At 49.7% G+C, this 27780-nt stretch overlaps 1 protein-coding gene across 7 annotated transcripts in view; it reads right to left on the reverse strand.

Moving 5' to 3' along the window:
* Positions 1-27780, reverse strand: part of LOXL3 (lysyl oxidase like 3) — a 584553-nt gene that overhangs the window by 347759 nt on the left and 209014 nt on the right. For all 7 annotated transcript variants that reach the window (XM_085642975.1, XM_085642974.1, XM_085642976.1 and 4 more), the window contains exon 2: positions 26389-26725. In XM_085642975.1, coding sequence (XP_085499101.1) covers positions 26389-26704 — 316 coding nt within the window. In that variant the 5' untranslated portion in view covers positions 26705-26725. The remainder of the gene's footprint in view (positions 1-26388; positions 26726-27780) is intronic.

A 27780-nucleotide genomic window follows, 5' to 3' on the forward strand; every position in this document is an offset into this window, starting at 1 on the left:
ACTTGTTTTGCTACCCGGCTCCCTTGTGGGAGGGCCACAGAGTTAGGGCAACGCGTGTGCTCCCAGGGCACGGTGCTGCTGGCAAGAGGTATCTGATACTCACACGCTGGTACCTTATCTGTTGCTAAATGCCCTACTGCAGGAAGTTTCCCAAGAACCGTAGACTTCGCGGTCCCACCTAACTTGATCCCATCACCTGGGGGGAACCCAGTGGTGGCAGGACCTGCATGGTAACTCCATCCCGGCGTAGCTATCGCTTATTTGTGCCGCCGAAGCAGGCAACGCCCCCTTAGTCTCAAGTTCTACCCCTAGAGGATAACCTTGGGAGCAGACAAGTCTGTGGGAACCAACCGGAAACTTTGGTGCAAATACCGGCCCTATTCTGAACGTAGCGAATGCTGCACGGTCAATAATGCCCTGATGCCCTGGGGCTCTACGTGGTCTTTACCAAACTTTGAACGACCGCACACTTGCTATATAACAACCATACCCCCACCAGCCGGGTGGAAGGTCTTCCTTGAAGCAAACCGAAATCTGTCTTTGGTTGCAGGGGAATGCCCCCCAAAGTACATCTGGACCTATTCCTATATGGTTCCTTCAGCTCCTCCTCCTGCAGGCCTAACTCTTGGTTATGGTGCCCAGCTCAGTGTTCTGCAGGCCAATCGGCTTAACCATGAACTATCGGTCGATTTGAGACAGAGGTAAACCACGGGTTGCAATCCGCTCGCGAGCGGCGCACCCGCAACCACTTGGACAATCACGCCGGTAACCTTGTGCCGTGATTTGGCCCTAGTGATGCGCTATGCGGTGACCACTTAGGACAGATGCACCTGGGAGGGCGAGGCCGTAAGCAATGGGGGTGGGTAACGAGACAACAACAATGACAAGCGACCCAAGCCCCCTTTCAGCAAAAGGTTGGAGACGAGCGACACGTGGTCACGTGTGGTCAGGATCGGACTGCGCGACCCGTACTGTAATTAGCACTTATATGTCGCGCGAACTCGACCCGAAGGTAATGGCGCGCCGTTCATGAGCACCGTATATACATACATCATCAGGCACGTGGATAATAATTATCTGGCCAGAGTCACAGCGTGACCCGCCCGAAGTTGTTGGAGTGCAGTAACATGAGCCCCGTATTTCCACACCTATTCGGGCACGGTCGATTAGTGATTAGCTCAAACCGTACTGCGCGCAAAATTATTAGAACGCCGGACACAAGCACCGACCAAATAACCCATTCAGGTGCAGGAGGAATCGTAATGCCCGGAATCGCCTAATGCGCGCGAATGTGGGCACGAGCAAATTCTTTTGAGTAATAGATGTACTTTTATCATGTGTCTGCATCATAGGAAGCCAGCCACCACATGTTGCCTATTTATCTAGCGCGCGCTCGACCGGAAGGTATTGGTGCAAATTTTGTGAACAATGCCTGCACTTGTATCAAGTATCTGTCTTATAGGAAGCCAGCACATACATGTTGCATATTTGTGTCACGCAAACTCGACGCCAAAGGTATTGAAGCGCTGTATATGAGCACCGTACTTACACAAGCCGGCACGGGGAGAATAGGGGATTCGTACCATACAACACGATCGCCGTGCCCGGCCACACGAGCACCGCACCAGATTAACCCTTGAGGAGCGGGGGGGGATTAGTAATACCCGTCATCGCGTGATGTGGACAGTGCATGTCTTGGTATCATGTGTCCGCCTTATAGGAAGCCTGCAATTACATGATGAATAGTTATATCGCGCGAACTTGACCGGAAGGCATTGGAGCACTTTAACATGAGCACCGTATTTATATTACCTCTTCAGGCAGGGGGTGTTTACGACATTCATACCCTATTACCCGCTCCCCGACCGAACCGCGCGAGTACCGCACCAGACTCTCCATTGAGGTGCGGGGGGTTTATTAATGCCCATAATCGCGTATGTGAACAATGCACGCACTTGTGTCATTTAACTGCCCTATAGGAAGTCAGCAATACATGTTGCAGAATTATATAGCGCGAACTCGACCTGAAGGTGTCGGAGCGCTTTACCTGAGCACCTTATTTACATAACACATTCAAGCACGGGGAGCTTACAAGATTCGTGTCATACTAACGATCCCCGTGCCAGGTCCATTGCGCCCGCCGCACGCAGCCCACTGCATGCCCCCCCCCCACCCTCAACGGCAGCGTAGCCGACGGGAGGGGGGGCGATAACCTTAACCTTAACCAGGGAGAGCCACAGGGGTTGCACTTTCCGCGATCAGCGGGGACCCAGGCAGCTCCCAGCCTTGCAGTGCTGGTGCATTGGGGCTGTGAACCCACGCTAGTCTCCTACCGGCTCCCACGGCACAGGGTATGCGGCTTCAAGCCGGCCGCACCCCCGTTAATTTACTTCGCTCGCGAGGGCGACCGCCATTGTGAAGTATGCCCCGCGGGCGATCACTAACCTGTGTGCTCTACCGGACCAAACGAAAGGTACGCCAACCGATACAGAATCAATGTAACTTGAACCTGTGACTTTGCGAGCAAGCGTCCCAAGGCAGAGGACCCACGCACGCTCATGCCCGCTCCCACCGTGCGCCGGGTGCGCGGGTTATTGGCTGTCCGCTCCCATACCAACTAACGTGCACGAGGTCCACCGCCAGCAAGCAATCCACCCCAGGACCTTAATGGAGCTTTCAAGAATCTATGGGACTTAAGGGATGGCCCCGGCTAGCAAGAGTCCCATTCCCTCATTCAAAACCGGGGATAAACACATCACAGGCAACGTGGGGAGAGCCCACCTAGTGTTCCAATTGTGCATGTTTCAACAGCGCAAAGGTATCGGTAATTTGCCCCCTGCGCCACTTACACCCTTGTCCTGTCACCAGCGGGTTCCGTCGGTCAACCGGACACCAAGAACGATCTAGGAGAGAGAATTGAAAGGTGAGCGCAATTGAACAAGGTATAGGAGGCGCTCGACCAGGTTCTGTCAAGCATGTCCCGATGGCCGTGCAAACGTACTCTCAGTACCCCCCCAAGCCTGCCCACGTATTGTAGCGCCGTCAGGGTCCTGAGGCGGAAGGCAGGTGACGTAATGTCCCGGGGACCTAATACGCCTTGTACGACAATGGCTACTTGAGAGAAGAGTTTGTACTTTGCCCCCGCATCTTGGGGTCACTTGTATCATTGTCAGGGCCAAGCACCATTCAAGTGTTATTTATTTAATGTAGATTTATATAGCGCGAAGGTATTAGAGCGCTTTACATGAGCACCGTTTACATTCAGGCACGGGGAGATTAAGTGATTCGCCCGGAATCACAGGATGTGGTGTCGACCCCGAGGCTCGAACCTTGGTTCCGTGCACCTAAGTTGGAAATCTCTGCATATCTTCTTTATCTAGCGCGACTCGACCCGAAGGTATTGGAGCGTGTAGCACCGCATTTACATACATATTTAGGCACGGGGGGATTAAGATTAAGTGATGTGCTCCGAATCACAGAATGCGGCCCCGAGACTCGAAACACCAACCAGATTGAGATTGAGGACCTGAGCCTCGGTCCTTGTATACGTTTCGCTCTTTATGCATATATCCCGTAGCACCGTATTTACATACACATTGAGGCACGGAGTGATTAAGTGATTTGCCCCGAATCACAGAATGTGGACGCGACCTCGCGGCTCGCCCCTGGTTAAGTACCCTGTATCGTTGTCAGGGCCAAGGGCCATTCGCTATTCAAATCACAACCCAACTATAGTTGTACATCGCGAAGGTCTGAAAGCGCTGTACCCGAGCACCGATGTAAAAGCCGACCGACGCATTTGCTCCCTACGAGTGGAATCAGGGTGGCCTATCGACTCGCGATGCGGACGCGGCTCCGAAGCTCTAAGACCTCGCCCCCTGAGTCAGTGCGGCGGGGGTGAGGAGATGCCACGACAGGCGGACAAGGCCCCGCACAGGAGGACACACCATGGGACAGGGATGCTCCCACCGCTCCAGTCCATACGCCCGGCCTCAGAAACCGGCACCGCTCCCCACTCTCCCTTGGGCCATATCCGTTCGCTGGGGATGAAGGTGTCAGCCGAACCAGATTCGGACCTTGAAGCCATGAGGCGTGGTTCATGTCTAGATTATGCTTTTATGCATATTTTATTAATCGTCTCCGCATTCAATATAAAAGACAATACCGACTCTCGCACCCTGGTCCCCCGCTCCGAGGTTGCTTGTTTCTTGTTGGGCACGGGGAGATTAAGTTAATTGCCCCGAATCACGGGATGTTTTGCCGACGCCGAGGCTCGAACCTGGTTCCTATTTACAATGTCGGCAGCTCTGGCCGTTACGCCACAACCTCTTTTCTCACGCTGATATTGGTGAAAAAGACACCGTTTTAGAGATTAGGGTCCCGCACAGGAGGACACACCATGGGACTGGGATGCTCCCACCGCTCCCGTCCATTCTCCGAGCCTCAGTGAACTGGCACCGCTCCTAGCGGACCTTGAGGACATGAGCCTCGGTTCATGTATAGGTTACGCCTTTACGCATATTGTAGATAGCGCGAGCTCGACCCGAAAGCATTGAAAATATTTGCCGAGTTTTATATAGCGCGAACTTGACCCGAAACCAATTAAGTATTACAGCGCCTTACATAGCCCCCGTTACGTTACATGAGGACCCACATTCACGTTTTGTAAGGCACGGGGAGATTAAGTGTTTTGCCCCGAATCACAGGAAGTTCAGCGGCATTACCGAGACTCGGACCTAGTTCCCGAGGTCCGAGGTCGAGCGCCCTGGCCGTTAGGCCAACTCATCGTAGCGAACGCTCTACATAGAACCATAATTAAATTCATGTTTACGTACATATAATTAGGCACGGGAAATTGAGTGAATTAGTGATTAAGTGACTCACAGAATGTGGACGCGACCTCGCGGCTCGCCCCCTGTATTCCTGCACCAGAGAACGGGGCAACCAGAACACATGCGCGACTGTACACTAGGGGGGGGGGGTAGCACAGAGACGGGAGCCCAACGGGCGGTCATACATATCACTTCTTACAATATACCGCCTCGCCCGCCTCTACCCCCACGACCCCCCAGCCGCGGCACCTGGTACGGCACTGCGGCCTTGGAGGATGCTAATTTAGCCGGCGCCACCCGCCTAGATGTAGCGGCGCCAATTCACGACCATGCAGCCCCCGCACTAGAAGCGCCTCCCTGTGTAGCAATGGACCAACCCGAAGGTAATGGGAGTGCTTAACGTGAGCGCTGGTTAAAGCGCTGTTGTAATTGTGAGGGGGGGGGGAGCAGGAGTGCCTATCCCCCCCCAATATTATTATTTCATGTACGTTTGAATAGCGCGAAGGTATGACGGCGCTTTACATGAGCATCAGTTACAAGCTTACATGAGCAGCCATCAAAATATTTATTTCATGTAGGTTTGTACTGCGCGAAGGTATGACGGAGCTTTACATGAGCATCGGTTACCATATTCATTCAATGCAGGTTTGTACAGCGCGAAGTAAATGAGCACCGGTTACATTATCAGACCACAATCGCTCTCCTACAAGGCACGATGCGGCCGCGGGCCCGAGCTCGAAAACCCTGCCCCCCGGATTGAGGACATGACCCAGGCCCTTGTGAAGGTTTGCTCTCTAAGTCTGTATTCGTTATCGAGCAACCGCGCGACCCGAAGACATTGTAGCGCGCAGCACCGTCATTAAATTAATATTTAGGCACGGGATTAATCCCCCTATCACAGAATGCGGACGCGGGCCCAGGATTCAAACGCACCACGCCGCTTGAGATCGCTAACCTGGGCATGCCTGTATTCGTTATGTAGCGGGAAAACAGGCCGCAGTTATGGGCGCGAAGTAGCGGCGTAACGTATATTACATACATCTTTAAACATGGGGAGATTAAGTGATTTACCCCGAAATCCAAGATTGCGGACACGGCCCCGCGACTCGAAAACCCCGACCGGATTGTGTTTGAGGACCTGCGCCTCAGTCCTTGCAATCAGATTCCTTATCATTGTTCCTTATCCAGCGGGCACTCGACCCGAAGGGATTGTCGCAGCGCCCAGGAGCAGGCAGGCCGCAGGGCCCAACCATCGACACCAGGGGCCGGGGCCGCAACTCAATGGCATCAGCCATGCTTGGCCCGCCCCCCAACCTCCGCAACGGTCCGGGCGAAATCAAAACAGCATGCTCTTTAGCCCAACCCCGCCTCCCAAACCCCCCATGCCCCCATCTTGCGTCCCCTCCGCCCGTGGCGATCCTCGCCACAGGGCCCCGTCGACCTGGTACTGCCCAGGGACAGGGCCGGGGCGGAGTGGGTACAGCAAGACTCACCAGAAAAGAAGCGTGGAGGCGACGACAATCAGCAGTGTCACGGGGGCCGGAGGCGCACGAGGACGGAGCGGACGACGGACCGATGCAGCGAGGAAAGGCGAGGTGGGCGACAAAGAGGTCGCCAGTGAGGGTGGGGGAAGGCTAAATAGCCTCCCCCTCACACCTGGGCCCGGAAGTGACGCGTATTCCGTGTCACTTCCGGCCCTGACACGGAAGGGGGGGGGGCACCAATCTGAGTCCCTGCCCCCCCCCAAAGGAGAGAGTGGGGAGGGGTGACCGGGGCCCCGGGGCCACTAAGGCGCCGACCGCCGAGTGGCCCCCTGCGGGGTCCGCGGTCAGCGGCAGAGTTACGCCCTTGTTTTAGTACCAGTCATATTGATGATGGGGCGTCCCCAATGGTGCACTGTTACATGTGAGAACGTGCCCTGGAGGGCCGGAGGAAACGCTGCTGAGAGATGTGTGACACGGGTCACATACAAGAGTAGAGCCGTTGACTGAGGGACACAGAAATCACAGCTGGAGAGAGATGTGTGAGGAGATGTGTGAGGAGCAAAAGTGTGGATCCATTATAGTTTGCAATGCTACTCTTTCCTCAAGAAGTCCCATTGTGTCTCCTGTGTCTTACCTTCAGTTTGGTCACCCTCACCATTAATACTCCTCATCAGACACGAGCTACCATCGCTTTTTTTTTCTTCCTCTGTCAAGGAGTTGATTTACACTTATGTCCTCCTATGACGGTAGTAGGAGAAGTTATTTGGACTTCTACCTCTGGAACACTGGGAGTTTATTTTTTATGCTTATCTAATCCTTTAGAATAATTGTTTTTTTAGGAGTGAATGGTGATGATATTTAATTTCCTACAGCATCTGATGTGGAAATTGGTTGTAGTCCTTATATGAATGTATCTCCCTCTTAATATGGGTTTCCTCTTTTCCCTTAGAGGAATATTCTCCTACAAATTTTTTCCTGAGTTGAGGGACTCCAAGCAGGGATATACCCACCTTCTGGACACCCACCTTGAGTGAGTGGCAGGTCAGGACCCAGACCCTTTCCGTGTACCCCCCCCCACCTTTTCCCCCTTTCCTGGGGTGTTTTACAGCTCACAGCTGTCTTACTAACTAAGGGGCATATCAACAACAACCGGCGATAATTATCGCTCAGCGCTCTTAGCGTGAGGATAATTATCGCCGGCTAGCGTGAATTTTTATCGCTGAGATAGCGTGCTATTAGCAACGCTTATCACAATAGCGATAAAAATCTACACGCTAACAGGCTAACGTGAGATTATCGCTGGAAACCCAGCGATAATCACACGTTACCTTGTTGATAGGGACAGGCAAACTTAGCCATGATATCCTCCTTCCATAGGATATCATGGCTAAGTCTAAAAATTAGCAGACGTAAAAAAGCAGCGTTAACCGCGGTTAGCGCTGCTTTTTTTGTCTCTAACAGGGTTAGCGACATTCTTGATAATAGAAATGTCGCTTAGCGACATTTCTCCTATTATTTTACTCTGGAACGCCCCCTTTGCATCTCATTAGAGATGCAAGGGGAAGCGTAGAGTAAAAGGGTGCTAACATGCACATTTGCGTGTTAGCACCCTGTTGTTGATAGGACGCTAGTTTTATCTCTGCTTTTTAGGCTTTTAAAGCCAAAAAAGCAGAGATAAAGCCCTTGTTGATATGCCCCTAAGCGTGGAGGGTTAAACACTCAGCGAGAGGAAGGATCATCTCCGTTCCCGCAGCCCCTGAAACGCTCCTGTGTTTGCATTAGGACCCCTGGCGCCCTTGCTGCGCTGCTGTGTTTGCATTAGGACCCCTGGCGCCCTTGCTGCGCTGCTGTGTTTGCATTAGGACCCCTGGCGCCCTTGCTGCGCTGCTGTGTTTGCATTAGGACCCCTGGCGCCCTTGCTGCGCTGCTGTGTTTGCATTAGGACCCCTGGCGCCCTTGCTGCGCTGCTGTTCTTGTATTAGGACCCCTGGCGCACTTGCTGCGCTGCTGTGTTTGCATTAGGACCCCTGGCGCCCTTGCTGCGCTGCTGTGTTTGCATTAGGACCCCTGGCGCCCTTGCTGCGCTGCTGTTCTTGTATTAGGACCCCTGGCGCACTTGCTGCGCTGCTGTGTTTGCATTAGGACCCCTGGCGCCCTTGCTGCGCTGCTGTGTTTGCATTAGGACCCCTGGCGCCCTTGCTGCGCTGCTGTGTTTGCATTAGGACCCCTGACGCCCTTGCTGTGCTGCTGTATTTGCATTAGGACCCCTGGCGCACTTGCTACGCTGCTGTGTTTGCATTAGGACCCCTGGCGCCCTTGCTACGCTGCTGTTCTTGCATTAGGACCCATGGCTCCCTTGCTATGCTGCTGTGTTTGCATTAGGACCCCTGGCGCCCTTGCTGCGCTGCTGTGTTTGCATTAGGACCCCTGGCGCCCTTGCTATGCTGCTGTGTTTGCATTAGGATCCATGGTGCCATTTCTACTCTGCTGTGTTTGCATTAGAACCCCTGGCGCCCTTGCTACGCTGCTGTGTTTGCATTATGACCCCTGCGCCCTTGCTACGCTGCTGTGTTCGCATTAGGATCCATGGTGCCATTTCTACTCTGCTGTGTTTGCATTAGAACCCCTGGCGCCCTTGCTACGCTGCTGTGTTTGCATTATGGCCCTTGCTACGCTGCTGTGTTCGCATTAGGACACATGGCGCCCTTGCTATGCTGCTGTGTTTGCATTAGGACCCATGGCTCCCTTGCTACGCTGCTGTGTTTGCATTAGGACCCACGGCGCCCTTGCTACGCTGCTGTGTTTGCATTAGGACCCCTGGCGCCCTTGCTACGCTGCTGTTCTTGCATTAGGACCCCTGGCGCCCTTGCTACGCTGCTGTGTTCGCATTAGGACCCCTGGCGCCCTTGCTACGCTGCTGTGTTTGCATTAGGACCCCTGGCGCCCTTGCTGCGCTGCTGTGTTTGCATTAGGACCCCTGGCGCCCTTGCTACGCTGCTGTGTTTGCATTAGGACCCCTGGCGCCCTTGCTACGCTGCTGTGTTCGCATTAGGACCCCTGGCGCCCTTGCTGCGCTGCTGTGTTTGCATTAGGACCCCTGGCGCCCTTGCTACGCTGCTGTGTTTGCATTAGGACCCCTGGCGCCCTTGCTATGCTGCTGTGTTTGCATTAGGATCCATGGTGCCATTTCTACTCTGCTGTGTTTGCATTAGGACCTACGGCGCCCTTGCTACGCTGCTGTGTTTGCATTAGGACCCACGGCGCCCTTGCTACGCTGCTGTGTTTGCATTAGGACCCCTGGCGCCCTTGCTACGCTGCTGTTCTTGCATTAGGACCCCTGGCGCCCTTGCTACGCTGCTGTGTTCGCATTAGGACCCCTGGCGCCCTTGCTACGCTGCTGTGTTTGCATTAGGACCCCTGGCGCCCTTGCTACGCTGCTGTTCTTGCATTAGGACCCCTGGCGCCCTTGCTACGCTGCTGTATTCGCATTAGGACCCCTGGCGCCCTTGCTACGCTGCTGTGTTTGCATTAGGACCCCTGGCGCCCTTGCTGCGCTGCTGTGTTTGCATTAGGACCCCTGGCGCCCTTGCTACGCTGCTGTGTTTGCATTAGGACCCCTGGCGCCCTTGCTACGCTGCTGTGTTCGCATTAGGACCCCTGGCGCCCTTGCTGCGCTGCTGTGTTTGCATTAGGACCCCTGGCGCCCTTGCTACGCTGCTGTGTTTGCATTAGGACCCCTGGCGCCCTTGCTATGCTGCTGTGTTTGCATTAGGATCCATGGTGCCATTTCTACTCTGCTGTGTTTGCATTAGGACCCATGGCGCCCTTGCTACGCTGCTGTGTTTGCATTAGGACCCATGGTGCCATTTCTACTCTGCTGTGTTTGCATTAGGACCTACGGCGCCCTTGCTACGCTGCTGTGTTTGCATTAGGACCCCTGGCGCCCTTGCTACGCTGCTGTGTTTGCATTAGGACCCCTGGCGCCCTTGCTACGCTGCTGTGTTTGCATTAGGACCCCTGGCGCCCTTGCTACGCTGCTGTGTTTGCATTAGGACCCCTGGCGCCCTTGCTATGCTGCTGTGTCTGCATTAGGATCCATGGTGCCATTTCTACTCTGCTGTGTTTGCATTAGGACCTACGGCGCCCTTGCTACGCTGCTGTGTTTGCATTACGACCCCTGCGCCCTTGCTACGCTGCTGTGTTTGTATTAGGACCCATGGCGCCCTTGCTACGCTGCTGTGTTTGCATTAGGACCCATGGCACCCTTGCTACGCTGCTGTGTTTGCATTAGGACACATGGCGCCCTTGCTATGCTGCTGTGTCTGTGTAGTAATGTGTTTAGTTATTCCTTCTTCTATTTATGGTTCTCAGTTTTATTATTTCTGTCTATTATTGTCAGTGTGTTATTGCTTTGTCTTAGCTCATTTAGAATGTTCTCACGCTGCTTCGTTACATTAGAATGTGTATGGTTTACTCTTGAGCTGGTGGCTTTTGGAGCTGGCTGCTTCCAAGCTATCTCTTCCTCCATGTAACCTTACATTAAAACTAATCAAGACAACTCCTGATTCCTGGTCAATTACTACATTTGATTGGCGACGATCCTGGTTACATGGACTACCCAGCATGCAAAACTTTTTCTATGAGACTACCTACAATCAAGCCTCAAACCTCAATCAGCCTCAAGCTTCAAGACTTCTCTGGTCTCTAACCCCAGTCTCAAGTCTGTTTTCTTCTAGTTACACGTGCATCTCTTCTACAGCAGTCTACAACAGCGTTTTGGATGATTCAAGTCAAGTCAAGTCAGCAGACACGGTAGGGCATTTTTAATTATTTTTCTACCCATCGGATTTCACCCCTTTGCAGTGTTGCTTCTTGACTTTTGACATATTACTATCGCTACCTGTCACTTTCAAGACTTCACCGTTTTTACCTCGAGCTTATTGTACTATTCTAACCATATTCTAACCCTGCCGCTCTACTGCACCCTCTCAGCGCATTATTTAAAATTTGCCTCGCGCTTTATCTGAGAGAATTCTGTGTGCATGCAGCCGTCTATGCGCGAGGACTCCCTGCATCCCAATGGTATGTCACGTCAACGTGGAATACGTCTCTTGTGATGTCATTGTGTCCAGCGTATTACCGTCAGCACGTCCTCATTTCGGTATGCGATACGGCAGCGTGATCTGAAGCGTGTCCTGTTTCCTAGCAATCACGCTACCGCTGATGCCTAAATCTTGATGTTGTAAACGCGGACACGCACAGCTTGTATTCTTTCGTTTCACTCTGTTTCTCATGTTGCGCTCAGCCTACAAAGGTTTACGCTGATATGCACAGCTTGCCTCATGTTGCGCTCAACTGGGAAATTTTAACGCTGATGCGCACAGCTTATCTTCATTACATTTATACACCCTTCACTTCATCCAGCATTCTAGGAGGTTTCTTACTGCTGATGCGCACAGATTGTTTTTTTTTACTCGTGTGTTTCACGCGGTGATGCACACACCGTTTCACATTATCTCGGTGTGCACTCCACGGTGACACACACACCTTTGCTTCATCATTGCTACTTCTTTTAAGTTTGCGTGTTTCACGCTGTGATGCACACACCATTTCACCATCTTATTTCAGTGTCCCCCTCACGGTGACACACACACCTTTTACTTGTACAACTTATCCTGATTATTTATAATTAGTTGTTTGAATACTTATATATATTGTACACCTTCTAGCTGTGTGTTTCATACTGCAACACATACACCCAACTGTATTCAAAACATATTTATTTTTATTTTTATTTCTTTTTACACTAACAATGTGTACCTTACAATCAGTAAATCCTCCTCCTGCATTTCTGGACACTCCTGGAGAACCAGCCATCAGATGGGAAGTTTGGCATGATGCCTTTGAAACCTATTTGGGTGCCATAGGTGCAGCTAGATTCAGTGCTGTTAGAAAGAAATGTTTACTCTTACATTCTCTGGGTTTTGAAGGAAGATCTGTGTTTAAGCACTTACCTGCTTTACCTCAAGAAGAAGGCACACCAAACGATGAATTCAGGGAAACTGTACAGAAGCTCAAACTTCGCTTTGACAAGCAACCAAGCCTCATGGTCCTCAGGCATAAATATTTTAAGAGGAAGCAATCTGAGAACGAAGACCTTGATTCTCATATTTCTGTTTTGCGCAAATTAGCGGCAGACTGTAGGTTTGAAATCTTCACAGACCAACTCATCAGAGACCAATTTGCATTTCATTGTAGAGACAAAAATATTAGACAGAAATTACTTACTATGGGGGATCCGTCTCTTGATGATACTATAAAATTAGCCAAGAGTATTGACATTTCTATGGTATCCTTTAAAGAATTGGAGGAGAAAGTTTTAGAACCAGTTAATGCTATTAACCTCAATTCTTCTGTTAAGTCTGTCAAGAAAGCTTTTAAAGGTAATACCAACAATTTAAACAAGCCTACTAAATCTGGAACATCAGGTAATGGGGGACCTGTTGTATGTATAAGATGTGGTAACCTACCTCATTCTAAAGGATAATGTTGTCCTGCATCTAATGTCACCTGAAATTATTGTAAAAAAAAAAAAAAAAAATTCGCTAAGGTTTGTTTAAAGTTAAAAGGGCGAAAGAGTTTTAAGAAACCTGCTTTATGTTTAATTGACTCTGAGTCTTCTTCTGACTCTGAAGTTGTCTCAGTTGTCACTGACGTTTCTGCCAGCGATGTCATTGAAGGTGATCCCAAGTCTTGTGTTGACCCCATCGTTGATATTTCTGTGGGAAGCAAGGTGGGAAGCAAGTGCATTAAGCTTTTAGTTGACCCTGGTGCCAAAATAACTATACCCAGAAACTTTTTGATGAAACTTGGAAGGGTAGTCAACCCCTTCTTCCCCCTGATCGCACGCCAGTGTCATACGAGGGTCGCACAATTGACCTTTTGGGTTACTTTGAAGATGAGTTGTGTTTCAAAGGGAGGAAAATAAAAGAGAAGATATATGTTGCGCTGAAAGGATTAAACATTCTAGGGTGGATCCACCAAGGAATTTTTGGAATGATCCTTAAACCTGGAACCAAAGAGCAGGTCTTTGTTGTAGACTGTGCTGATGATGTTCAAATACTCAAAGATATATTTCCTTCTGTTTTCAGCTCTGATTTAGGTAAGATTCAGGGTTTCAAACACAGAATCATAGTTAAAGCAGGGTCTTTACCTGTTAAAAACAAACTCAGAGGGGTACCCTATAGTGTGAAAGATGACCTGGAAAAGGAATTGTTGCAATTGTGTGAAAAAGGTGTTATAGAGCCAACTGAGTCCTCTCTTTGGCTTTCGCCTTTGGTTGTCGCTAGGAAGAGGTATGGTCAACTCAGGGTGTGTGTTGATTTAAAGTCTCTCAACAAAGAGATTTGGGTTGACTCACATCCTCTTCCAAAAATCAATTATCTTTTTGCATCTACCAAAGGGGCTACGTTTTTCACCAAGCTTGACCATGCCAGCGCATATTACCACGTTGAATTGCATCCGGATTCCCGTCATCTTACTGCATTTGTGTCCCCTTTAGGCACGTTTCAGTATCGAAGCATGCCTTTTGGCTTGGCATCGGCTGCATCAGTATTTCAGAGGGTAATGTGTAACATTCTTAAGGGAGTCGATGGAGTGTTAGTCTTTCAGGACGATGTTCTCATTTTTGCCAAAGATGCTTCTTCTCATGACCTCATTTTGTACAAAGTGTTAAGTCTATTTCAGGAACATGGTGTTGTTTTGAAACTAGGAAAATGCAATTTATTTTGTACCGAAGTAGAGTACTTAGGTCATTTTCTCACGCATGATGGTGTTAAACCAAGACCGGGTCCCCTTGATTTGTTCTGCATTCCGTCCATCAATTGTGTGTCTTTTGCTTTCTCGCCCTAAGTGCGCCAGGTATTCCCAGACGTGGGTCCTGGGCTCACTGTGCCACTGGAATCAAGCTATCCTGGCTGAAGAGGGGTGAAACCCCGAAACCGGTCCTAGGATGCTTGATTCCGGTCCAGGGAGGACCTGGCTTGGCAGTTCGGGTTGGACTGTTCCCATGAGGCACAGGGTCAAGACTGATTTGCATATGGCCAGGTCTAAACTGGGGTGGCATGGTGAGCAAAAGAATGATGGATTTAACCCAGATCTCTTGACTGGGGGTGAATGTTTTGAATTGTTCTGCATTCCGTCCATCAATTGTGTGTCTTTTGTGGGTCTCCTGGAGGCCAATACCAATGCTTCTACTCCCACTGACAAAACCGGTGTGAATTCTCTTCTGGGTCTCTGTGAATATTATTCAAGATTCATTCCTCACTATGCCACAATATTTTGCTCCATTAGCAATCTCCTCAAGAAAGGGACAACATTTTTTTGGAGTGATGATTGTATCAGCATTTGGGAAAGTTAAAGATCTCCTAAGGAAAAGTGCTGTTCTCAAACCTTTTGACCCCAATTTACCATGCTGCTTAACTGTTGATGCCAGTCAAGTGGAACTAGGTGCCACCCTGACACAAGTGGAACATGGAGTTGAGAAAACTATTGGGTTTGCATCTAGAGTACTTAGGTCTCCTGAGTTGCAATGCTCGGCCATTGAGAAGGAACTATTGGCCTGCGCATGGGCCATTGTAAAGTTTCACCCGTATGTGTGGGGAAAATGTTTTTTACTCCAAACAGATCATAAGCCCCTTGTCAATATCTTGTGTGGTAGTTTGAGTAAGTGTTGCACTCCCAGAATCAGGAGAATGGTCACTAAGTTACTTCAATATCAATTTGATGTCAGACACATATCTGGTGGCAAGAATGGGAGGGAAGATTTTCTTTCTCGTTTTCCTCCTACTGATATGCATGATAATGAAGTTTCCTTTTCTGATCTTATTGAAGAAGATTGTGAGGATTGTCTTGCTGCAGGAGTGGCCATTCCTGAGCTGAAGTTTTGTTCTGAAGATTAATGGAGATCAGCATTTTGCAATGACTGTATACTTCAAGAAGTCTGTAATCTGGTTAGAAACGGGTGGCCAAAAGAGAAAGTTTTGTCTCCTTCCCTGCAACCATTTTCTAAAATTGAGGATGAAATTTCTTTGGAAGATGGGATTTTGCTGCGGAATGACAAACTTATTCCTCCACATGCTTTCAGGAAAGGGATTATTGTTAGGGTTCATGAGGGACATTTAGGTTCCTCCTTTACCAAGCTTCGCATTCGTGACACGTTTTGGTGGCCAGGAATGGATTCAGAGATTGATGAGTTTGTTATGGATTGTTGTATTTGCAGGTCATCTGACAAATCCCTTAAAGAAACACGCTTCAAAATGCTGAGGGATACCCAAAAAAACCTAGCAGTACCATAAAGGACAAGAGGATCAATTCACTCTTACCCTCAAAGAGCAAGCATCAGCTGGCACTGGCAAAGAAACAGGCGGCATTATGTTGGCAGGTGGGGCATCTAAATACTCCTAAGCATTCACAAACCAACTTTAGGAGAACGCGAACCTGGCAGGAAATCTGACAGGCCCCAATGTTTACTGCTTCAACCATTAGGAAAAATAGTAGTAGCATCTAGAGAGAAGCACGCTACCACCTAAGATGCAAGTGGACATAGTCCCAACAGATGGCCTATCCAGCTTCCACCAAACCATCTGCTGAGAACGCTCGGGAACACCGCACCGCAGTCAATCGCACCATATCCTTGAGCAACGAGTCCCAAAGTGCACTTGCTCTAAGTTTGAGCCTGCGCCAGACATTTGGTGAGGATGAATAATAAGCTACATCTCCTGGTCCAACTCAAGCAGAAGGGCCAAAACCAAGGTCCTTGAATTTTACCAAAGCCTCAAGTTGCCATTCGCCAAGCTATGACTCTCATTAGGTGGAGGACAATACCGAAAGCAAACAGCCACTTTGAACTATACTGAATAGCACTGACCAGATTACAGGGAGAGCCTCAACTGTCATCATAATTAACCACTTTTTCTTTTTTAACGCAAACATGTTTTTATTGAAGTGGCACTTTCAAAAATGTTCTTATTGCATTGGCATTTAATTACATTACCCCTCGGCCAGCAACAAGGACTAACTTTCTGCACATCTTATCATGATAAACAGGCTGCCTAAACTGAAATTCTACTTTATTTTTAACTTTGCTGCTACTGTTTCAGTATGTTTTTTGCTGAAGGATTTATTGTCTTAATACGTATGGATTTGACCTTTGTTTTATACTGATTTTTTTTTTCCTACATTGTAAAGGTTTTAAATAATCATGTATAATAAAGTATTACTTACTTACTTACTGAAAGTTGCTGTTCCTCCTCTTATACCTGTTGAGTGTCCTGACCGTCCTTAGGTGAAACTGGATGTGGATGTCATGGGACCTTATAATACAGTTATAGGGAGTTCAATGTTTATTTTGGTTCTCGTTGACTATGCCTCTAAGTGGCCTGAGTACAAGCTTGTCAAGGGGGTGGTCACTAAAAGTGTTATGGATTTTTTAAGCGAGGTCTGGTCTAGGGAAGGATTTCCAGAAATACTTGTTTCAGACAATGGTAAACAATTCGTTACTAGAGATTTTGAATCTTTTTGTATCTGTTTCAGGCGTTAGACATGTAAAAAGTTCTCTTTATCATCCTCAAGGGAATGGACTGGTTGAAAGGATAAATCAAGTGGTAGGTGACTGCGTAAAATGGGCTAAAGCCAGCAACCATGATATTGCTAAATCTCTTAACAGCATGATATGGTTTCATAGAACAACCCCACACTCATCCACCAAAGTGTTTCCTTTTTAATTGATAAGGGGAAGAAGCCTAATACGTCTTTTCGTCCAGGGTGGATGCCTAAGTGGGTAAATGCTGAGTCAGATGTTTTGAAATTGATATCTGTTGTGAAAGGTAATGTTTCTTCCACTCTAGCTAGGAAAAAAGCTAGTTTTGACTCTAAGCGAGGTTCGAAGACCACTATCCTCAATGTTGAGGATACTGTTAAAATCCAAAAGTCGGTGCATGTCAACAAGGGTGAAAATAAATTTGGTCCACCGGTCAAGGTAATTAAGATCGTGGGAAATGCTGTTCGAGTTGAAGGAGGGTTTTGGTGATACCTAAGCAAGGTTGCCAAACTTCAATGTTCTGCTCCGTATTTACCCTCCATGCAAGATAGTTACTCGTCTATCAAGACAGAATCTGTCCCAGGGAATGTCAGGAGGAGCTCCTGTGTTGTTGTTAAACCTGCAAGGTCTAGAGTTTAATGTTTATACTTCTCTTGTTTTGTTGTTGTTAAACCTGCAAGGCATAGAGTTTAATGTTTATACTTCTCTTGTTTCTTTTGTTTTTCTTTATTTTTGTTGTTGTTACAAGAAGGGAAGGTAATGTAGTAATTTGTTTAGTTATTCCTTCTTCTATTTATGGTTATCTCAGTTTTATTATTTCTGTCTATTATTGTTAGTGTGTTATTGCTATGTCTTAGCTCATTTAGAATGTTCTCACGCTGCTTCGTTACATTAGAATGTGTATGGTTTACTCTTGAGTTGGTGGCTGTTGGAGCTGGCTGCGTCCAAGCTAGCTCTTCCTCCATGTAACCTTACATTACAACTACTTAAGATAACTCCTGCTTCCTGGTCACTTACTACAGTTTGCATTAGGACCCACAGCACACTTGCTATGCTGCTGTGTTTACATTATGACCCATGGTGCGCTTGCTACACTGCTGTGTTTGCATTAGGACCCATGGTGCGCTTGCTACACTGCTGTGTTTCCATTAGGTCTAATGGCAGCCTTGTTACGCTGCTGTGTTCGCATTAGGACCCATGGTGCTCTTGCTATGCTGCTGTTTTTGCATTAGGACCCATGGCTCCCTTGCTACGCTGCTGTTCTTGCATTAGGACCCATGGCGCCCTTGCTACGCTGCTGTGTTTGCATTAGGACCCATGGCTCCCTTGCTACGCTGCTGTTCTTGCATTAGGACCCATGGCGCCCTTGCTACGCTGCTGTGTTTGCATTAGGACCCATGGCTCCCTTGCTACGCTGCTGTTCTTGCATTAGGACCCATGGCGCCCTTGCTACGCTGCTGTGTTTGCATTAGGACCCATGGCTCCCTTGCTACGCTGCTGTTCTTGCATTAGGACCCATGGCGCTCTTGCTACGCTGCTGTGTTTGCATTAGGATCCATGGTGCCCTTACTACGCTGCTGTTCTTGCATTAGGACCCATGGCGCCCTTGCTACGCTGCTGTTCTTGCATTAGGACCCATGGCACCCTTGCTATGCTGCTGTGTTTGTATTAGGACTAACCGCACACTTGCTACGCTGCTGTTCTTGCATTAAGACCCATGGCGCCCTTGCTACACAGCTGTGTTTGAATTAGAACCCATGGCGCCCTTGCTACACTGCTGTTCTTGCATTAGGACCCATGGTGCCCTTGCTACGCTGCTGTGTTTCTATTAGGACCAACAGCACTCTTGTTACGCTGCTGTGTTTCTATTAGGACTAACGGCACTCTTGTTACGCTGCTGTGTTCGCATTAAGACCCATGGCACCCTTGCTACACAGCTGTGTTTGAATTAGAACCCATGGCGCCCTTGCTACGCTGCTGTTCTTGCATTAGGACCCATGGCGCCCTTGCTACGCTGCTGTGTTTGCATTAGGACCCACTGCACCCTTGCTACGCTGCTGTGTTTGCAATAGGACCCAGGGCAGCCTTGCTATGCTGCTGTATTTGCATTAGGACCCACGACGCCATTATTACGCTGCTGTTCTTGCATTAGGACCCATGGCACCCTTGCTACGCTGCTGTTTTTGGATTAGGTCCCATGGTGCCTTCGCTATGCTACTTTGCTTGTATTAGTTCCCATAGCCCCCATGGTACGCTGCTGTTCTTGCATTAGAACCCATTTCAGGCTTGCTATGGGGCTGTGTTTGCATTAGGACCCACGACACCCATGTAAAGCTGCTGTTCTTGCATTAAGATTCATGACGCCCTTGCTACGCTGCTGTGTTTCCATTAGGACTAACGACACTCTTGCTATGCTGCTGTGTTTGCATTAGGACCCAGGGCACGCTTGCTACTCTGCTGTTCTTGCATTAGGACCGATGGCGCCCTTGCTACGCTGCAGTGTTTGCATTAAGTCCTATGACACCCTCTACTCTGCTGTTCTTGCATTAGGACCCATGGCGCCCTTGCTACGCTGCTGTGTTTGCATTAGGACCCATGGCGCCCTTGCTACTCTGCTGTTCTTGCATTAGGACCGATGGCGCCCTTGCTACGCTGCAGTGTTTGCATTAAGTCCTATGACACCCTCTACTCTGCTGTTCTTGCATTAGGACCCATGGCGCCCTTGCTACTCTGCTGTTCTTGCATTAGGACTCATGGCGCCCTTGCTACTCTGCTGTTCTTGCATTAGGACCCAGGGCGCCCTTGCTACACTGCTGTGTTTGCATTAGGACCCATGGCGCCCTTGCTACGCTGCTGTGTTTGCATTAGGACCCATGGCACCCTTGCTACGCTGCTGTTCTTGCATTAGGACCCATGGCGCCCTTACTACGCTGCTGTTCTTGCATTAGGACCCATGGCGCCCTTGCTACGCTGCAGTGTTTGCATTAGGACCCATGGCGCCCTTGCTACGCTGCTGTGTTTGCATTAGGACCCATGGCTCCCTTGCTACGCTGCAGTGTTTGCATTAGGACCCATGGCTCCCTTGCTACGCTGCTGTGTTTGCATTAGGACCCATGGCGCCCTTGCTACTCTGCTGTTCTTGCATTAGGACCCAGGGCGCCCTTGCTACTCTGCTGTTCTTGCATTAGGACTCATGGCGCCCTTGCTACGCTTCTGTGTTTGTATTAGGATCCATGGCGCCCTTGTTACGCTGCTGTGTTTGCATTAGGACCCATGGCGCCCTTGCTACTATGCTGTGTTTGCATTAGGACCCATGACGCCCTTGCTACGCTGCTGTGTTTGCATTAGGACCCATGGTGCCCTTGCTACTATGCTGTTCTTGCATTAGGACCCAGGGCGCCCTTGCTACTATGCTGTGTTTGCATTAGGACCCATGACGCCCTTACTACGCTGCTGTGTTTGCATTAGGACCTATGGCGCCCTTGCTACGCTGCTGTGTTTGCATTAGGACCTATGGCGCCCTTGCTACGCTGCTGTGTTTGCATTAGGACCCATGGCGCCCTTACTACGCTGCTGTTCTTGCATTAGGACCCCTGGCACCCTTACTACGCTGCTGTTCTTGCATTAGGACCCATGGCGCCCTTGCTACGCTGCTGTTCTTGCATTAGGACCCATGGCGCCCTTACTACGCTGCTGTTCTTGCATTAGGACCCATGGCGCCCTTGCTACGCTGCAGTGTTTGCATTAGGACCCATGGCGCCCTTGCTACGCTGCTGTGTTTGCATTAGGACCCATGGCTCCCTTGCTACGCTGCTGTGTTTGCATTAGGACCCAGGGCACCCTTGCTACTCTGCTGTTCTTGCATTAGGACCCAGGGCGCCCTTGCTACTCTGCTGTTCTTGCATTAGGACCCCTGGCACCCTTACTACGCTGCTGTTCTTGCATTAGGACCCATGGCTCCCTTGCTACGCTGCTGTTCTTGCATTAGGACCCATGGCACCCTTGCTACGCTGCTGTGTTTGCATTAGGACCCATGGCGCCCTTGCTACTCTGCTGTTCTTGCATTAGGACCCATGGCGCCCTTGTTACGCTGCTGTGTTTGCATTAGGACCCATGGCGCCCTTGCTACTATGCTGTTCTTGCATTAGGACCCAGGGCGCCCTTGCTACTATGCTGTGTTTGCATTAGGACCCATGACGCCCTTGCTACGCTGCTGTGTTTGCATTAGGACCCATGGCGCCCTTGATACGCTGCTGTGTTTGGATGAGGACCCATTGCGATCTTGCTACACTGCTGTTCTTGCATTAGGACCCAGGGCACACTTGCTACTCTGCTGTGTATGCATGTGGACCTATGGCGCCCTTGATACTCTGCTGTGTTTGCATGAGGACCCATGGCGCCCTTGCTACGCTGCTGTGTTTGCATTAGGACCCATGGCTCCCTTGCTACACTGCTGTTCTTGCATTAGGACCCATGGCGCCCTTGCTACGCTGCTGTGTTTACATGAGGACCCATGGTGCCCTTGCTATGCTGCTGTGTTTGTATTAGGACTAACCGCACTCTTGCTACGCTGCTGTGTTTACATGAGGACCCATGGCTCCCTTGCTACGCTGCTATGTTTGCCTTAGGACTAACCGCACTCTTGCTACGCTCCTGGTCTTGCATTAGGACCCATGGCGCCCTTGCTACGCTGCTGTTCATGTATTAGGACCCATGGCGCCCTTGCTACGCTGCTGTTCTTGCATTAGGACCCATGGCAACCTTGGTATGCTGCTGTGTTTGCATTAGGATCCATAGCGCCCTTGCTGCACTGCTGTTCTTGCATTAGGACCCATGGTATCCCTGCTACGCTGCTGTTCTTGCATTAGGATGCATGGCACCCTTGCTACGCTGCTGTTCTTGCATTAGGACCCATGGAGCCCTTGCTACGCTGCTGTGTTTGCATTAGGACCCACGGCGCCCTTGCTACGCTGCTGTGTTTGCATTAGGACCCACGGCACCCTTGCTACACTGCTGTGTTTGCATAAGGACCTATGGGGCCCTTGCTACGCTGCTGTGTTTGCATAAGGACCTATGGCGCCCTTGCTACGCTGCTGTGTTTGCATAAGGACCTATGGCGCCCTTGCTACGCTGCTGTTCTTGCATTAGGACCCACGGCACCCTTGCTATGCAGCTGTATTTGCATTAGGACTCACGGGGCCCTTACTACACTGCTGTGTTTGCATTAGGACCTATGGGGCCCTTGCTACGCTGCTGTTCTTGCATTAGGACCCATGACGCCCTTGCTATGCTGCTGTGTTTGTTATAGGACTAACCGCACTCTTGCTACGCTGCTTTGTTTGCATGAGGACCCATGACGCCCTTGCTACGCTGCTGTGTTTGCATTAGGACCCCTGGCGCCCTTGCTACCCTGCTGTTCTTGTATTAGGACCCATGGCGCCCTTGCTACGCTGCTGTGTTTGCATTAGGACCCACAGCACTCTTGCTACGCTGCTGTGTTTGCATTAGGACCAACGGCACCCTTGCTACGCTGCTGTGTTTGCATTAGGACCCACTGCACCCTTGCTACGCTGCTGTGTTTGCAATAGGACCCAGGGCAGCCTTGCTATGCTGCTGTATTTGCATTAGGACCCACGACGCCATTATTACGCTGCTGTTTTTGCATTAGGACCTATGGCGCCCTTGCTACGCTGCTGTGTTTGCATTAGGACCCATGGCTCCCTTGCTACGCTGCTGTGTTTGCATTAGGACCCATGGCGCCCTTGCTACGCTGCTGTTCTTGCATTAGGACCCACGGCGCCCTTACTACGCTGCTGTGTTTGCATTAGGACCCATGGCTCCCTTGCTACGCTGCTGTGTTTGCATTAGGACCCATGGCGCCCTTGCTACGCTGCTGTGTTTGCATTAGGACCCATGACGCCCTTGCTACGCTGCTGTGTTTGCATTAGGACCTATGGTGCCCTTGATACGCTCCTGTGTTTGCATTAGGACCTATGGCTCCCTTGCTACGCTGCTGTGTTTGCATTAGGACCCATGGCGCCCTTGCTACGCCGCTGTGTTTGCTTTAAGACCCCTCACACGGTTTCTACACCTCCTGTGAGGAGGACAGGAACCCTACACATATTCAATAGTTTTCTTTCTAAACATCCGGGAGCATTGACAGGAAATGCCATGAGTTCAGTGTGATGTGGGAAGCCAGTGAAGTGTTTGCTGGATCCCAACTTGGGAAGCGTCCAACACAATGTCACCAGAAGCTCAAGCTGGCTTCCGGCAGGGCCTGGGCAGAGTGGATCAAAGCTTCCCCTACATCTGATTTCAATGAAGCACGTCCCTCTGAGGAAATACCATGTGTGCTTTACTTCACACCCAGAGGCGCGTTTGATGCCAAAATTTGGGTCAACTATGTAAGATCTTGGAAGAGACAGGTTTATTCTATTATATAATGAAGTTTCATTCCTCAAATACTGAAAGGAGAAAACAGACCCCATTCCAATGATGGTGTTCCCACTGCAGTGCAGCGCGTCAGAAGCTGTGTACACGCCCCTCTTTTTATTTAAAGGGGCCGGGCAGTCAAAGATGTCCCAATATATCTCAAAGCCCCAACTTTCTTTAGCAAAAAGTAATAATGAAGAAAGTCTATTGTTGGCGATTGTTGACGATGCACGACTGGGTGGAGAGAACAGGTTCTCACTTCTCTGGATGACCACTGTCATGTTTATTGGCGCCGAGTAAACTCACGCCTGCCTTCAGCGGCATTGGATGCGCCTAAAGGAGGCGGCAGACGATGCATAGCAAAGCTGGACGAGGTGCTCCAACCACTGGTAGCAAGAGGTTGAGTGAGTAGAGTGAGGCTGATAACACTGCAAAGTACAGGTATGCAGGAATCTTTCAAAGTGTGGGTCTGTCTGTGTGTATATGTATGTAAATATATTATATTGAAACATGTGGCAAGAAGTACGGCCGAACAGAGGATTTCAAAAGAGACCGCATACTGTTATGTCATGCTATGCAGTTTTGTAGAGCGCACTCTCAACCAGGAGGGTATCCTGCCACTGAGAAGGTGTGACTCTAGCCAGAGCGCTCTGCCAACCAGGAGGGTATCCTGCCACTGAGAAGGTGATTCTAGCCAGAGCGCTCTATCACCCGAGAGGGTATCCTGGCACTGAGAAGGTGTGACTCTAGCCAAACCTTTGGCCTAGTTAAGCTACTGGAAAAACTAAGTCTTCAGCTTTTTGCGGTATTCAAGAAGTGAGGAGGACGCTTTTATGTGTAGACCCAGGTTGTTCCTTACTTTAGGAACGATGTAGGAGAAGGCTCGACCACCGTATCTGGTTGTCTGTATGTGTGGGATTTGTGCAAGTATGAGTCGAGACTAGCGGAAGTGTCTGGAAGATTTGTGATGCGATGGTTGAGGTATGCTGGGCCATTGTTATGTAGTGCCTTGAAACCGTGGGTGAGGAGTATGAATTGTGCTTGTTTGTGAATGGAAACCAGTGGCATCTTCTTCAGGTGTGGTGTGATGTGAGAGCGGCGTGGGAGGTTGAGAGTGATCCTGGCTGGTGAGTTCTGAATCGTCTCCAGCCTTCTCGCTCGTGACAAGGACGGGCGTGATGGTTTTCTGGGTGCTGATTGGGAGGCATTTGAAAATCTTCCTCAACATGTTCAGGGCATGAATAAACTAAACTCCAATTAAAATAATGTCGCACTCTGCTTGAAGAGTGCTCATTGTGTATTTTACAGTTTTACCTTCTTCTCCCTCTGACACCAGGAGACACAATCTATCAGAGAATACAAACCGTTTGCAACCTTGAAGAATGAATTGATCATATCGTTGGCTGCTGAAACATGTCGACATCTTTATGCATTCAATAGCAGACGTGTACGCTGCGGGAGAAGTAATCATTATAGTTGTATATACATGTTTTTAAAGTTGTAATGTTTGTTCTATTTTACTTGATGGACGCTCATTGTCATCAACAGTATCTGTGCAGCTGTGATTAGGAAATTATAAATAAAATCAACTAATATAATCTGTAGTAGGCTTTGAACTTACTTGCTTGAAATGTGTGCATTGGGTAAAAATAATAAATAATGTTGATTATGGAAAAAGCATTTGATTGTTTCATCCATTCATCTCATTGCCTCCGAAGGGGCTAAAAGGGGGGACAGTAACACTGAGGCTTCCCAGTGAAAGATAACTCATCAGGATAGACAAAGATTGTTTGGTACCCCGTAGATCCTCTGAGATTTCTCATTCAATGGCTGGGTTTACTTAGGGCCTAGAACCACCTGTATTGGGGTACCATTCAAACCTCAATGCGCTGGAGAGGCAGACCAAGTTGAGTACTTTCACTCCCAGGAAATCACAGACTGTACTTATAGTGATGACTTTAACAAACCAACCCACTCTTTGGTATTGCCTACGTCTCGCCTACAAGTAGATACAACCCTTCTGAATGGAGTCTAGACACCCTCCGCACACAGACCCCCAAATAAGTGGCATCGTCCACCATCGTTAAGGGGGTCCTTCAGCCACTCTGTACTGAGTACCTGCTCGGCGCCAACGGACTGATATGTGGCCATCCTTTCGCTGCCTCGGCCATATGTCTCCGCTAGGACTGGCCTATCGGGTAACTACATAACTACACCAAGGGCCGCATTTAAAGCATTTTGGCATAGGGCATCGCAGCAATGCACCAAGACGCCTCGGCAATCGAGCGCTATATAAAACCCTTGCTTACTAACTATTGCACCTTGCTGCGCTGACCTACACCAAAGTGAAAGGGCAGGTATACACCGTAGTTAAGCAATATGGAGCATTCCTGTCCTTTCTGCCTGCGCTGGTGCTGTTTTTGCAGCCGAGCATCAATGTTGGCACCCATCGTGCCTTCATTGCAGGCGGGATTGTTTTTGTGCAGGAAGGAGCACCTTCCTGCACAAAAACAGTCCTATGAGTAGTTTTCCTTTTCCATGTGTGCTGCAGAGTGGAAAGAGGAAAAAACAAGGAGAAATTAACATATTTCTCCTGGTTACGCTTCACATCAGGAGGCACACAATAAACATCTGTTATTCAGTGCCAAGAGTCCTATGGGTGAACGTGCGCTTTACAAATACACATGTTATGTTATGTTATACAGATTTGAAGCTTCCCCAGGTTTACATCATTTTGTAAATTTGCGGCAGCGTCAAATTGAATGGGTGTTGCGTGGAAAAACTACCACAACCTTCATGGAAGGCCTTCCCAGGCACAGACAATGTCAAGGCAGTGATTTGCGCTGCGTCGCCTTACTCATGATTTATGAGGCCACTCAAAGCCACGCAGGGAGGCTTTGTGATTCTTTGTAAATGTGATTCAGAGCCCTCCGTCACGCATGTATCACTTTACGTGGTGCAAAGTGACACAGGGCCCTGGTAAATAAGCCCTCTAGACCATACAACCCTACGGGAAGAACGCCATTGGCAACAGACTCACCAACTCCCTTGCCATACTTGGCGCTGTGCGCCCAGCCGGTGGCGGACACGAAGCCCAGGTGCCGGCACAGCACGTTGGCGTTCTCCAGGGTGAAGTCGTCATCGCAGATGGTTCCCCACTCCTCCTTGTAGAAGACCTCAATGCGCCCCTCGTTGTGCTTCCGGGGGTAGCCGGCCAGGCGGAACTTGAGCTTGCTGGCCGTGGTCTGCCCTGTGGGGGGCGATGTGGTGGTCTGTTGGGTCTGGCCTAGTGCGATGCAGAGTCCGCAGATGAGAGACAGGAGGTCCGTCCAGCCTGAGGAGCAGCACAGCTTCATGGCGCTAGAGGTCTGAAGATCCTGTGAAGGGAAAGAAGCTATCAGGCGAGGAACAAACAAGTGGGACCAGAGTGAAGAAACATGTACTAAGAACTACAGCTTTAAACACTTAAGAACTGTGGGCCTCCTCTTCCAGGACACGGAATGCTGTGAGGTGAGAGGCAGTGAGGCATGAGGGGGAAGGGCTTGAGTGAGGGCAAAGAGACAAGAGGGGGAAGGGCATGAGTGAGGGCAATGAGGCAAGAGGGGGAAGGGCATGAGTTAGGCGACGAGGCATGAGAGGGAAGGACTTGAGTGAGGGCGATGAGGCAGTAGAATCAGATAAGGGCTTGGGTTTGGGCGATGAGTCAATAGAATCAGAGGGAGGGGCTTGAGTGAGGGTGATGAGTCAATAGAATCAGAGTGAGGGGCTTGAGTAATGCTAATGAGGCAGTGGAATCAGAGGTAGAGGCTTGAGTGAGGGCAGTGAGGCAGTAGAATCAGAGGGAGGGGCTTGAGTGAGGGCAGTGAGGCAGTATGATCAGAGGGAGGGGCTTGAGTGAGGACAATGAGGCAGTAGAATCAGAGGAAGGGGCTTGATTGAGGGCAGTGAGGCAGTAGAATCAGAGGGAGGGGCTTGAGTGAGGGCAGTGAGTGAGTATGATCAGAGTGTGGGGCTTGAGTGATGGCAATGAAGAAGTAGAATCAGAGGGAGGTGCAAGAGTGAGGGCAGTGAGGCAGTAGAATCAGAGGGAGGGGCTTGAGTGAGGGCGATGAGTCAATAGAATCAGAGTGAGGGGCTTGAGTGAGGGTAGTGAGGCAGTACAATCAGAGGGAGGGGCTTGAGTGAGGGCGATGAGTCAATAGAATCAGAGTGAGGGGCTTGAGTAATGCTTATGAGGCAGTGGAATCAGAGGTAGAGGCTTGAGTGAGGGCAGTGAGGCAGTAGAATCAGAGGGAGGGGCTTGAGTGAGGGCAAAGAGTCCGAAGAATCAGAGGGAGGGGCTTGAGTGAGGGCAAAGAGTCAGTAGAATCAGAGGGAGGGGCTTGAATGAGGGCAGTGAGGCAGTACAATCAGAGGGAGGGGCTTGAGTGAG

This window comes from Triturus cristatus, chromosome 2_2 (genome assembly GCF_964204655.1).
Source record: "Triturus cristatus chromosome 2_2, aTriCri1.1, whole genome shotgun sequence".
NCBI classification, from domain to species: domain Eukaryota; kingdom Metazoa; phylum Chordata; class Amphibia; order Caudata; family Salamandridae; genus Triturus; species Triturus cristatus.